The sequence below is a fragment of the Phalaenopsis equestris genome, unplaced genomic scaffold (genome assembly GCF_001263595.1).
Source record: "Phalaenopsis equestris unplaced genomic scaffold, ASM126359v1 Scaffold205936, whole genome shotgun sequence".
Lineage (NCBI taxonomy): Eukaryota > Viridiplantae > Streptophyta > Magnoliopsida > Asparagales > Orchidaceae > Phalaenopsis > Phalaenopsis equestris.
This window is the reverse complement of record NW_018225385.1, coordinates 42,077-56,406: the sequence shown is the minus strand read 5'-3', so window position 1 is coordinate 56,406 and position 14,330 is coordinate 42,077. Positions and strand designations below refer to the sequence as shown.

At 36.5% G+C, this 14,330-nt stretch overlaps 1 protein-coding gene across 2 annotated transcripts in view; it reads left to right on the top strand.

Moving 5' to 3' along the window:
* The window catches only part of LOC110036393 (HEAT repeat-containing protein 6), a 135,471-nt gene that overhangs the window by 106,889 nt on the left and 14,252 nt on the right, over positions 1–14,330 (top strand). Inside the window, exon 23 of one of the 2 annotated variants that reach the window (XM_020740828.1) lies at positions 7,547–7,597. The exons of the other annotated variant lie outside the window; for it this stretch is intronic. Within the exon in view, the coding sequence (XP_020596487.1) occupies positions 7,547–7,597 (51 nt within the window). The remainder of the gene's footprint in view (positions 1–7,546; positions 7,598–14,330) is intronic. 2 annotated transcript variants of the gene reach the window in all.

The following is a 14,330-nucleotide window of genomic DNA, read 5'->3' as shown; positions in this document are numbered from 1 at the left end:
CACAAAAATCTCTGATAAAATCTCTCCCTAAGGAGAAGAAGTAGAAACGACAAGGGACGGGGCGCGGGACGCCGCTCGCCCCATCAAGATTCTCTCTCGTGCTGCTCGCTCGGGAATCTTCTTGACTGGCCTTCAATAGATTGGTAGGTTTGCTGCGGGAGGCTTCGCTCCTGTGTTCCTGCTACGAGATTTCTCGCTCTCGCATCTTGCTGCGGGAGAAAACCCTCTCCAGCATCCCGCTGTGAGAGAAAGCTCTCTCTCGCTTCATTATCCTGGGGTTGGGAGAGCTTCAACATCATATGTCGAAGCTTCTGGTTTTCGTCGGCCGTTCTTGGATCTCACTTGCGACTCCGCTGGCTCCCATCATATCTGAGAATCTTTTCCCACTTGCGAGCATACTTGTTCGAAGATCCATTCAGGTTGGGCATAATTTGAGCCGAAGGTACACCATTTGTTGATTCTCCTGAGCCAAATTCTGAACAAGTAAATATCTTATACATTTCTCATCTATGACAAGTTGGGCCTCAGCAAGGTTGAGGATTTGCAAGTTTGGTTGATGGGTGATTATTATTATCTTTTAGGTCTTTCCTCTGATTCTTGAAGTTATGGAGAGTTGGCATCTTGTACTATGTTCCAATAGCAAAAGCTTCACACTAACCTTTCTTCTCTTCATATGGAACACTAGGGGTGAGGGTTGGAAGTGTACCCACATGTGATGCTATCAGTTGGTCGATACTATGACCATCCATTGAAATTTTAAATTCTAACATCTTTTGATATGCGTGAATTTTTTTTATCTCAACAAAATGTTCTACATATTCTATGAGAGCAGGAATCACAATCTCATCAAAAGTCATGTATTCCTTTTAATCACATCGAGGAAAGACATTGAATGTATCCATGAATAAGGGAGTTCCACGGATGAAGGATTCATCATATAAAAATTCACGTTCGAACTGCTCTTCAATGTCTGCGGTGTTTTTACCCAACTTTTCAATGACGCTCTGCTCGGTGAAGATCTCTCTTTTGGTTGTGCATTCTGTTTCATCTTGTCCAAATCCATGGCACTTGCCACATTTTCTAGCTGTGACAGACTTGTGGATTGGTTTCGTTGGATAATTCCTAGGGCGTCGCTTGGTGCTGCAGTCTCTCCACTTTAGAATATAGGAGCTGTAACTTTTGGCGATAGTAAGTTGGTAGAAACTGGCGCTGTGTATCCCGCTTCATCTTCACATTTTCTTGTTCCCTCCTTCGACCTTTCAGATCAAGGTAGCGGGTAGCCTCGCATTGAATTTTATCCTCAATGTTTGCAAGCCTTTTCTGAAATTGACAGATCTCTTGTTGTACTCCTCCCAGGAAGGCTCGAGCATGTATCTCATTAGTGGCATAGCTAGGGTGTAGACGTGAGAGCTGAGAGACGGCTACAAATTTAATTTAGAGTTGCTGATTTTGAAAATCAGCAAGAGGAATTGAGAGTTCGGTCAAGTTTTTTGGCTATGGTTGGGACTATGAAAGAACAAAATTTTTTTAGCGGTGGCTTAGGCCTAGGATAGGACTGGGGTTGAGCTAGCTCTGGTACCAAATGACGTAAGAAGAGAAATCCCAAACAACAAAAAATAATTTTTATTAAAATGGAATTAGGGTTACAACACACACAAACTTAAAGTAACATCACCAAAATATTAAAATGACACAAACAAAGACCTTGAAAGTGTATCCCAAGGACGGTGGAGATTGGTTGGGTAAATTGGGTTGGTTGGCAAGTGTGACGGTAGTAAAGGAGTGTTGATGGTAATGAGGGGAAGGTGCAAAATTACGAGGACAATAAATATGGCGAGTCGTAGGTGGCCGGCGACTGGCGAATTGGTGGTTGGAAGGTGCTGGATAGCAAGGGCAGCGGTGGGGAAGACCTGTGACAACAAGGTAGCTGCTATAGGAGTTCTGACGGGATGTCAGGGGGGACCTAAACGTGGTGGACAACAAGTTGTTGCAGCGGAAAGGGGGCTAGCAGTGCAAGGGGGGGACTATGGGGGTGGTCGGCGGCTAAGGGAAGTGGAGTAGAAGAAGTCGGCAAGATAAAAGAGGAAGAACAATCACCATCTCGGAGTAGAATACAGTCGGATCACTATCACCTCCTCGAATATAACCCACAGTGGGGAAAAGAGACTCCACACAGGAATCTGAAATCAACACACAACAAAAGCTTCCTAGACTCTTAGCAAACCAACATACATATAGCTCTAGTTAGGTAGTAAACGAGAAAGGCAAAAAGAGGAGAAAGTAATATGAATACTAATGACCATGAAACCACTTTTGATGTTTTAAAGGCTATAAAATATCCAGCTGAGAGAAATGATGATGATTGTTTTCGGATGGATGAAATTGATTATCTAAGTAAAAACCATTTCCAAAAGAGTTTTGAAAATAAGTTAACATATGAGATCAAAATGAGCTTTCATGAGGAGTCTAAAATGTTATTTAAAGAAGACTGTATGTATGTTCAAGAGAGGTGTGAAATGATGGACGTTAACAAAAATAGTAAACTTTTAATTCCATCTGATTCTTACCCGGGCCGCTTGGCTTAGGATTCCCCTGGAGCGGCCTTCATCAGTCCATTCGTTTTGCTGCGGGAGGCTTCGTTTCCATGTTCTTCTTGCGACATTTCTCGCTCCCACATCTCGCCACAGGAGAAAATCCGCTCCAATGTCCCGCTGAGGGAAAAAGCCTACTCCCGCGTCACTAAATCTTCCTAATAGAAAGAATTGAAATAAGAAAATGGATAATTTGGCCTCTTAAGGACTGATAAACAGGGGTAGATCCCAAATTCTTAATCATCAGTCTCACTTGCAAATCTCTATCTGTATATTGAATAGGTCATGGTAAATACATGAACAAACTCATGGCACTCATAGAAAATGCACTATATCCAGTTTTGTAAGTGCAATGTATATTCCACCTAATATTTGGTATTTATGATTTACTATCTCATTTGCAGTTGTTGTTTAAAACTTTACATTTGGATCAAGTGAAGTTTTTTTGTAGGACTACAACTATAGTCAATTCCATTTCCATCAGCAAATTCAGAATATTTTTGTGTTGGTAGATAAAAATCCCCTCCTTGGATTTGGCAAACTCCAACCCAAAAAGTTACTTGAATCTTCCTGGGTTTTTTGATATGAAATCCACCCTCAAGCATTTTTGTCATGTGATTTATCTCAAATTTCATTTCCTGTAATGGTTGTCTTTTACATAAACAATAAGTTATTTTACTTGAAGCATAAGGTGCGGTCAAATTGAATTTATTAAAAATCATGTTTACTAAGAACTCCAAACTGGTCAAACCATTCCCTTAGAGACTATTTTAATCCACATAATTACTCTTTCATTTTTCTAAATTTTCTTCAAATATTGATGAAAAGTCCATTTATACATCTTCTTGCAAATCTCTATTGGAATGCATTCTTACAATGTTTAAAATTATGTAATTGGTTGTCGAGGCATTTTTCTTTCATCAGATAAGGCTTACCATCAATATGTTTTGAAGCATAAGCCTCAAAATCAACAAATTTTATGATGTAAATACATTGATCTAACTTCATATTACGAGAAATTTTAAAATATTAACATTCAAACTTATTAGTGCATTAAAAAATAACATGTTAACATCTTAACATAAAGAAGTAATAAATTATTCAAAGTAAGAAATACTATGTTAATATCATCATGTTAAATTATAAAATAAGAGGAGTTATTATAAACTTCTAAGTAAATTAGAATCTCATTATAAGGAATATCAACATAATAATACAAAATAAATTTATCATATTCCGAGAAATATTTATATGATAATTTTCAATATAGTTAGATTTATTTGGTGTTAAATAAATTTTATATTTAAATTAGTACGTTCATAAGCTAATTCATTTCTTTGCAATTTCAACAATTTTAGAAATCATTTTGACATTTTTTTGTCTAATTTGAGATAAATTCTTTGTTTTAGATCATTTATGTAACTCTTTCTTGATTCATTAGTTTGTTTTTTTGGAGTTTTGGGCACAAAAATAATTTATTATATATTTTTAATTCGTTTTACTAATATTTATTAAGAAGACTCTAGTCTAACTTGTGCCTCTCACATTATATGCGACATACTGACGCTGGCGCTAACGGCTCCCCTAACACATGGCGCTATCAGCGCACTAATGCAGGTACTAAAACAATACCCAGACACAAGCACCTTGATTTTGCAGGGCCAAAATCCCTCGTGAAGCATCACGAATGCAGAACCAGAGTGGAAGCGGAGCGTGGATCACGAATTCTCGCGAAGATGGGAAGCGACGCAAGCTATCATTATATAGGGAAGCTTCGCGTGCTGATAATTTAAAAAAAATTACGTTTCACCATTTCTATTTTCATTTTCGTTTTCATTTTCATTTTCAAGGATGTGTACTTTGCATTTTCCAACTAGTATCATCTAGGAGTGACTCTCATATGCATGTATATATCATATTTATTCATTTTTCTTTCATTTAACATTTAAAAGAAAATTTACTTTTGCATGTAAAATAACAGCTGGGAAATATTAAATAAATAAAACTATTATAAAATAAATCACATTTATCCACCTCAACAATGTCGACTGAAGTTCGCTGCTTCTTTTCTCAAATAGTCTAAGCTTTTGGGTGCACCCAATAATAAAAATTTACATGTAATCGGCTTTTTGTCTGGTTAATGTTTTCTTCGATTAATTCTTGATTTTCTACCATTATTTTAATGATCTATTTGTTTAATTAGCTATTTATTTTCATATATAAACATTTATACATATATATGTATTATATAAACATGTATACACATAAATGTAGCAATATCCATTTTATATTTTATATTAAAGCTTCTAAAATTTAATTTTGCATACGTCAAGTTAATAATAATTTAATTCTAAATATGTTTTTGATTTGAGATGATTTAGCTCATTTTTAACATTAATCAATTTGGACAACAACAATTAATTGAAATCAATTTTTATACCCGAAATCTCTTTTGTTTGTTTTTTCTGATTTCAACATTCTTCTCCTCAATTTGCCCTAAACAATTATTAAGAAAATTGAAATCAATTTAATATACATTTTGCTCAAATTTTATTACAATTACTAACTTAAATAATTTTATTTCATTTACCTTATTAATCTTTGCCTTGTCTTAAAGCTTTTGAATTGAACATATGTGGGTTTGTTTGATCATTTCACACACTCAGAAGGCTCATGCAACTTCTTCTTTCTCCCTAAGCTCTCGGTGGAAGCCTGCATGCTGCACGAGATGTAGGAAATGACTCGCACTTCTCGTCCTCTCCGTTGAAGATCTAGCGCACGAATGCTTCTCCATCCTTGTCTTCTTCACTAGAGTAGGGCTGTTCGAGCCCTCAAGTGCAAAAAAATGCAGCACGACCTCCTCCTCCTACCTCAAGGTTGTCCATCGGGCTTCTCCTTCTCCTTCCACCCTTTGTCGCTTCTTCTTCCTTTTCCTTGATTTCTTATTTCTTCTTTTTTTCCATTTCTTCTTTGCATTACTCTTTCTCCACAGGATCGGCTAGGTGACGACTACTCCTCCTTTCTCACTTTCTCTACCTTTCTTTCTTGTATGGTCGGTTTCGAAAGAGCGGATACGAGAAAATCCTCGTATTAAATTCCCTTAAGCGGTGCTATTATTCATAGAACGCACCCCGCTTCACAGGTGTTGCAAGGAGGTAAAAATATTATTATTATTTTCATTATTATTTATTGATTTATTTTTTACTGTTTATTACAACCACAATAACTTGGTTGCGGTTAAAAGAAAAAAACATGAGGGAGAAGGGCATGCTTTCGACAACAATTTTGGGCAGGAGAGGAATAAGACAACTGTGTGTCACAGACTAACTTGTCTAAGGTCACCCATGCGACATTAACACTTATTCATATCTCCTCTTCTTCTTCTCCAACACTTGTTGTTGGTGCTAAGCAAGCTTGATTCCCTTCCATGATGCAAGCGCTATTGGCGAAGGGTATTGGGAACTCTCTTGCTTGATCGAAGAAATTTATCCCTAGAACAACTTTAAAATCATCCATTGGAATGACAAAGAAGTCTAAGGTACCAGACCACCCTCCAATGCTGGTCTTTACTTCTCTGGCTATTCCATGGATTGACCTTACTGCTGATATAACTTCCTTGATGGAACCTTCTCCTTAAGTCATTCGCAAACACAACCTTTTTGCTTTTTCGGCAGAGATGAAGTTGTGAGAAGCAACCATATCCACTATTGCTCGAGTGGTTTTCTCATCTATTACCATGTCCACAAATAGTAACTCCTTCTCTTGGGGTTTTGTTGGAGTTTGCATCCCATCCAGCAGCTGTATGGACCCTACTTGTGCCGCCGTATCGCCACCTTCTTCCTCATGTTGGTTTGCAAGGAGAAAGTTTAGAGTTTTCTTCTGAGGACAATTTCTTGCCCAATGCGGTCCATCATAAAGAAATCAGTTATTTTGTGACTTGATTTTATCATCCTTTTATTTTCCCTTATCTTTAACCTTAGATGAGGATGATTCATAGCTAGTCTCCTTCTTGTGTTGACCCTTATCTCTATCATCTTTGGCATTGGCGCTCTTCTCATCCCTTGGTTTTATAGACTCCTTTGCGTAGCCAGTCAGGCTTTCGACGACTACGATGGGAATGACAAGATCTTGCACTCCGCGCCTCCTAAGCTCAGTCTTCTAGAGTTACTTGGATTGTTGTCCTCCATTTATCTTTTCTTGAATCTTTCATCCCATGATTGTCTTGCCAATTTCTTTGAAGTTGGCGGATTCTGACATGTGGCTTTGAGGTGAGGTGGTAACAGGGTTCGTGGGTTAATGAGTAAAGGAGCGGGATAGGATCCGGTGCTTTGCAGCTCAAAGGGAAGGGTTCAACAACATTTGCGAACAAAAGAGGGAGAAGAAGATGCGTATGGTTTAAGAGAGGTAGGTGTTTGTTATTGATGTGTTATAGTGATATTGTTATTTTGATCGGTTAAATAGTAGGAGAGGTAAGCCCGTATTGTTCTTAAGTGGTGAGGTCTAAGATCAGGCCAGTCGTTGGTTTTATTTATTTATTTGTTTATTTTTATTTTTAAATTTTTTTATGCAGATTGTTAAATTAATGACCTTAAATAACGACTTACATGTGTGCGTATCGAAATGAGGAATTTTCAACTATGTGCTCCTTCAAGCGCCCCTATACCAGTATATAGTTCCGTTTTTCAGCATAACTGAGAGTTTACATGGGGGTATTTCAAACATTATTTATGGACAACAATTTCTACTGCACATTTCTTATTATATGATGTTTTTTTTTAAAAAAAATTTATAACTAATTGTTGGAATTTTGGAATTATTTATATCAATTCGTAATAGACTTTCAATCTTGCTTTTCCACAAGCATTATGATTTGATCATTATTTTGATGAGTTTTTTTGTTAGCTAAATTGTTGTTTTAATTTATTTTTTATTTAGATTTTTTTTTTCTGTTGTAGGTCCAATGGAATGTTTGTCATGCTTTGAGCAACTTATTCATGAATGATACAGTAAGGCTGCATGATATGCAATGGTAAAGAGATTATGCATAGCTTTCTAAATTTACAATTGCATAGGAATACAATTTATCCATTTCATTATTCACATAATTTTATATTTTTTTTCTTATACGCACCATGAAAAATATTATATAGGGGTGTTATTACTTGTTTATTTCACTTGAAACATTTCCGGTTAAACATTCCAGCGTCACGTTGTTTTTATTATTTTTGTTTCCGAAGATATTTAAAAAAATGATTATCTGCAACAATTCTTGTGCTTTCTCTTCATTTGGGGCATAAAAGCACTCATTTTTATTGTTAGTTTATATCTTCCTTGGCCTTATAAAAAGTTCCTAAAATTTGGACTTCTTTAATCTTCTGATTGAGTTCTAGCTGATTTGTTATTTTTATGTTGTGCAATATTTTTAAACAAATTCCATTACGTTTCCCTTCTGCTTCTTTCTCCATAATACTTTAATATTAATTCTAGGTACTTATCGCCTAGGTGGTCCATCTACTGCCATACCTTAGACACATCTTTATCATGCCTAACAAATCAATTCTTTCAAGCTTATTCTAAACATATGCCATTTCTATTATTTAAACCCTTTGTTTCTCTAATCTTGTCGCCACAAAGATTGGCTTCATAGCTAATGACTTAAAGCCAAACTGATTATCTGATGCTAACATACTTTTCTGTCAGTATTTGCTCGACTGTTCTTTCAATATCTTCTTTCCTAAGCTCATTGGTTTGGTTCTTATGTAATTGCCTTAATTTAAGACATTTTCTTGGTTCTTATGTAATGTTATCAGAATGTTTGTGTACCTTTTCATTTGAGATTCACTTGCCTTTAAAATTTCATAAAAAAATATAAACCATAAATGTCCGATATCTAATTATTTAATTTCACACTTGTTTAATTAGAAAGCTATAATAATGCATTGTTTTTGTTTTGTGTACCCAGAGGAGAGAACTCGAGGGAGGTAGAGGTGGGATAAACTTACCAAGTGAGTCTAGCGGCAAGTGCGAGAGATGATAGGCGCAGATAGGGCATCCCAATGGCCGGAGGTGATGACATCGGCGAATGAGGATTTCTCCGTCGAGCAGGGAGGAGGAAGTGGGGGACGAAGGATTCTGTTGCCCCTGTGGCTTCCCCCCCGCCCCCGCCCCCGCCCCAATGACACTGTTGTTACTATGAGTGATGCAACCCATACTTCGCAGATATTAGAATCTATTGTGAGTACTCGATTGGTAATCTTTCTTCTTCAGCTCTACCACCTCGTCAAACTGATTCTTTGGATGAGGAATGACAGGTTTACACTTCCAGGAGGAAGAGGAGGAAGAAGAAGAATGAAGAATGAAGATTTACTTGAGCTCGGGAGTCTTATGGATGATACTTTGGTTATGTCGGGTAATGGTATGCACCTTACCAATCTGCTAGCTGTATCCCTTCCGAGAACTAGAGCCAGAGGCAATACAAGATTGCGATGACCCTCATTTTTTTTCATCGCCCGAGTGTTTTGGGCTTTTTTATTTTTATATGTACCCTTTTTTTAACTTTTTTTGGGTGTGTTGTATCGTGTGGGTTGGGTGTCTATTTTTAGGCCCACCCATACAACCTATATGTATCTTTTCTCTTTAATATATTAACTCTTGGAATTTAGACACACACACACACACACACACACACATTGAATATAAAAATAAAAAAGATTACATAAATTAAAATAATGGAAATTTAATACTTAAATAATTATGAAAATTAAATAGTTTACCTAAAAATATTAAGTAAATTAAATTTTATATCATGTTTAAGTTAGATTTTCACTTTACAAGAGTCGACGTCAGGGCAAAATCTTATCGAATTGAGTGTCATTGAGGTGATCGCTTGTACTTAAAATCTATGATAATTTTTTTCTTCCTGATTTTTATACATTAGTAGATAATCATAATCACACTAACTTTATTTTCCTTTATTAGTCACATTGTTATAAAAGTTTATAACTACTTAGTATCAGACATGGGTGTATGTTATACATGACATGTTGAGCCTCGTATATTTTTCTGATCCATGTCGCCGTTCTGCTCTACTAGGGTTCTGCCCTATGGAGAACCCTAGCATCATTCTCTTCGTCTCGCGCTCGCGTCATTTGCTCCCTTTCACGTCGTCTCGTCTGGCGGCAGCGCTGCGGTCGTGCTTGCGTCTCATCTGCGACAGAGCCGCTCCTTCTGCTGCGTCTCGTGAGCTGCTCGACCGCTCAACACCTTCCTTCTGCAGCGTCTCCTCTGCGACAGAGCTGCCCTTTTTTCTGCGACAGAACCGCCCGCTGTTGTGTCTTCTCTGCGACTTCTGCGACAGAGCCGCACGCTGCTGCGTCTCCTCTGCGACAGAGCCGCCCAGTTTGCGACAGAGCCGTTCGACACTCGTACAACTTCTCACTATGCTGCAGGTTGGCACTTGGCTGCGTCTCCTCTGCGACAGAGCCGCCCGGTTTGCGACAGAGCCGTTCGACACTCGTACAGCTTCTCACTATGCTGTAGGTTGGCACTTGTTGCGGTAATGGCCTCAGGGCTTTTCTACGCCGTCGCCCTCGCCGGTGATAACCCCGCCGAACCCTCCTATGCTACAGTGGTTCACAAACGCAGCTCCCCTTTTCAACTCACAGATAGTGCGGTATTCCCGTAGATTTACCATGATTCTGTTGTTGGAATGAAGATTGCAATCTCATCAAAAAAGTAGAAAAAAAGGCGGACAAACAAGCTATTTTCTTTTTTGATGTTGAAATTTCAACTAGTACAGAAAAATATAAATTTACACTAGTTGGAAAGTTCCAATTAGGTTGTACTAAGATGGAGATCATTAGGAATGTTTTTGAAGACTTCAAATTGGTTGGGGATTGACAAGTGGGTCATTTCGACGGAAGACATGTTATGATACAGCTGAGCACAGAAGATGATTACACGAGAATTTTCTCAAAGAAATTCATCAGAATTGAGGACAAACATATGAAATTGCTCAAATGGACCAATTGCACAAATGGACCCCCAATTTTGATCCCAGTCAAGAACCCTAAATTGCACCTATCTGATTCTCATTACCTGAACTCAAGTTTCATTTCTTTGACCTACATATCTTATATGCAATGGGACTATCCTTGGAAAACCTTTGTAGATAGACTTACCTACAGTTCATTTCTCAAGGCCCTCTATTGCAAGGATTTTGATTGAACGAGATATTACACTACCAGATGTATAAAACGTCTGTCTTGGATCTGCCCACAATAATTATTGGCAAAAAATCATTATGAAACAAAAATCATACTTCTGCAAGCACTGCAAGGTCGCAGGAGAAATGTGTCAGATTGGACCCACAGTTGAGAACCAATAATCAAAAGTAGGAACACACTATTAGTGCACCCCATGTTCCTGAACGCGTTCCCAACCAACCCGAGGAAGGAATTACCACAAGACAGGAGTTGGTGTCTTCCCCTGGGATTCCTTCTCCTAACCATACTACAACGGATAATGTTCGAATTGAAAATCAGGATAGTCCCGCAGCTCCTATTCAGGTAGCATCAGGTGCAGAGGTAACAATAAACACTTCACATGCATTGGAACCTATCGCGGTGGCAACGACAGTCTTTCCTCCTACTGCGGTGCTAACATCAAATCAAATCGAGGATCACATGAGCCAGTCTTCCGATGAAGAATGACAGGTTTACACTTCTCGGCGGAAGAAGAAGGCTGGGGGCTCACTCCAACTTGAAAACTTAATGGATGTTACTTTGGTGACTTCTAGTAATGACACGACTCTTCAAAGTTTGTTATCTGCTTCGGCTTCTAAAACTAGAGGAAGGGGCAACACTAAACTGGCTCGTCCCTAGCTACTTGTTTTCTGCATGTTTTAAATTTTTTTTACTTTTTGTTGAGTCTATCTGTATCTTTTTTTTGGGTATTAGTATTGTATGGTAGGGTGCCTCCTTTGGGTTTTTCTCATACTACCTTTATGTATTCTTTTCTATTTCAATAGAATCAGCCCTTGGACTTTTCAAAAAAATAAAATATATGGCATATTGAATCAAATGTGAAAAACAAATAAATAATATATTTGTATTGATTGCTTGTATGTGCATAGACGACTATAATGAAGTTACCTCTTGATGATACTTGTGGGGGAACACTAATGTTCCTGTGCACGTATATAGAAAATGAATTTGTATTAATGTGTCTAATATTATTTTTAGATGGTGTTTCTATGACGGTTGTATATAGAATGATAAATGTATGCTATTTATATAATAAGGTTCTTTGAATAGTATTAAATATTTTTATTAATTTTTTAAAAGTTTTACTGGTATACATATTGTTGTATTTTCTCTTGTATTACTACAGTTTATGAATATGAGTATTAACTAGCTTATTTAGCTCACAGTTGTTTTAAAATAACTTTTCAGGTTAATTTATTTGATTAAAAGTTAAACAATAGAAGAGAATATTTATAGAAGACGAGGACAACCAATAATGAAGTATTTTTAAATATATTGCTTTAACTTAATTTGATTTGTGGATCTTTCATTTGTAAAATGATATTTATAGAGAATGAATATTGAAGATTTAATTGCCACCTTCCGATCGTTTGTTTTCGTCTTGATTAATTCCAAGCCTCAGGCCGGGTCGTGACAAAAGTGTTATTAAAGACAATATTTAGAATTAATTAATGAAATTTTTCGAAAGAATCAATATGATAATTATAAGAAAATTTAATAATTATAAAAATTAAATTTATCGTTAAGTAACAATTATTATGCATTTAGACATAGTGGTACACCCAAATTAAAGAAGAACTGAATCCGATAGAAAATGCAGATTGCAATCTACTATAAATGTAAACACGAATATCCTGACCCAATTGATGACAGCGATGACTTGGTAGATTCATGAGTCTAGATCGCAGTCTATCGGAAGTGATGCAATAGCTGCTTTATTTTCTCTTGTATTAAGTAGTTTATGAGTATGAGTAACTTACTCATTTAGCTCATAGTTATTTTACTAGCTTTTCAAGTTAATTTAATTGATTAAAAGATGGACGATGGAAGGATAAATGTTTATAGAAGATGCAGACAAGCAGTGATAAGGTAATTTTAAACATATTATTTTAATTTATTGATTTGTGGCTCTTTCATGTGTATAATTATATTTATAGAGAATGAAGATCGAAAATTTAATTCCCACCATCAGAAAGTCTGTTCCCGTCTTGGTTACTTTCAAATCTCGGGTCGGGTCATGACAAAAGTGATATCAGAGATAATATTTATAATTAATTAATAAAATCTTAATGAAAGAACTAATAAGATAATTATAAGAAAATTTTAATAATTATAAAAAATTTTGAAGTTAACTTAATGTAATATTTATTATACAATTTGGTATAGTGGTACACCCGAAATCATGGAAGAGAATCTGATAGAAAACGAAGAAGTAAAACTTACTTTAAATGTGAACACAAATGTCTTGACCCAAATGATGGCGGTGATGGCTTAGTAGATTCATAAGTTCAGATCACAACCTATTAGAAGTGACACAGTCACTATGTATAAGTACTTAAAGATATTTCAAGATCTACGTCCACCGAAAAGCTGAAAATTAGTGTTGCCCTATAAATAGATGCGCTCGAGAGAGAGAGAGAGGTTAGCTAGACTTAACAAGTGAGTCGAGCTGCATTGGTTACTAAATTATTTTGTATTCATCCTTTTCTCATGTCAAATTTATTAGAGAAATGCTTGCCACTTGCAAACTTGAAGAAACACGTTTGTTTCTAATGCGATAGAGAATGTTTGGAAGCTGTTGACACCATTACGAAATACTTGTTTAGCCCACTTATTTTAGTAGCATAAATCCTAAGAAAGCTGGTGATATTGAATACAATAGTTATAGAAGAATCTATAAAAAATATTGCTAGTACAATATAATATGAAAGGAAAGATAATGCTTTCTACAATGAAATCAATGGTGTCACGATTCAACCCGGTGCTTGGAATTTTTCAAGACGGGAATAAATGGTTGAACTTTGATATTCAAAATTTTTTATTTTTTATAACTAATATTTAGGGTATGTTTGGGGTACCTGCAGCTCCGCTGCCCCAGGAAGCTGCTGCGGCGAAGCTAACTACCTATTTATTGCAGTTGTGTGAAAACAGTTGTGGAGCAACTGTTTCTAGAAAAATGACCATTCTGCCCCTGTTTAGTAAAGTTGTTTAAAACAGAACTGTGAGAGCCACATATTTGACACTTCATAAAACAAAAATTTATTTCAAAACATAACACAAGTTTAGATGCACTACTCACTTAACAGTGAGTACCAAAAGTGCTAAGAAAAGGAAAACCAAAAGTGCTAAGAAAAGGTGCTAAGAAAAGGAAAAAAACTAATAAAATTACAAGTAAAATAATGATGATATTATTTTTAACGTGAAGACGATGTATGTCTCGTCCTAAGTTGTCCTTCAATGATGCTATCGATTCGCAATCACTTTCAACAGTGGAATCAACCTGACCGTCGGCCTATCTGAAGAAGTCACACTGTTCTGCGTGTTTCCAAGGGCATCTGTAAAAGTGTCGGCTGTAGTTTTGGGCTTGACGTGACCTCAGGAAGGAAGTCTCTAGTCTGCAGTAGCATTGCAATTTTTGGGACGTTCCTGGATTTCTAGAGCTCATTTTTTTTGAAAGTAGGGAAATTAACACTTC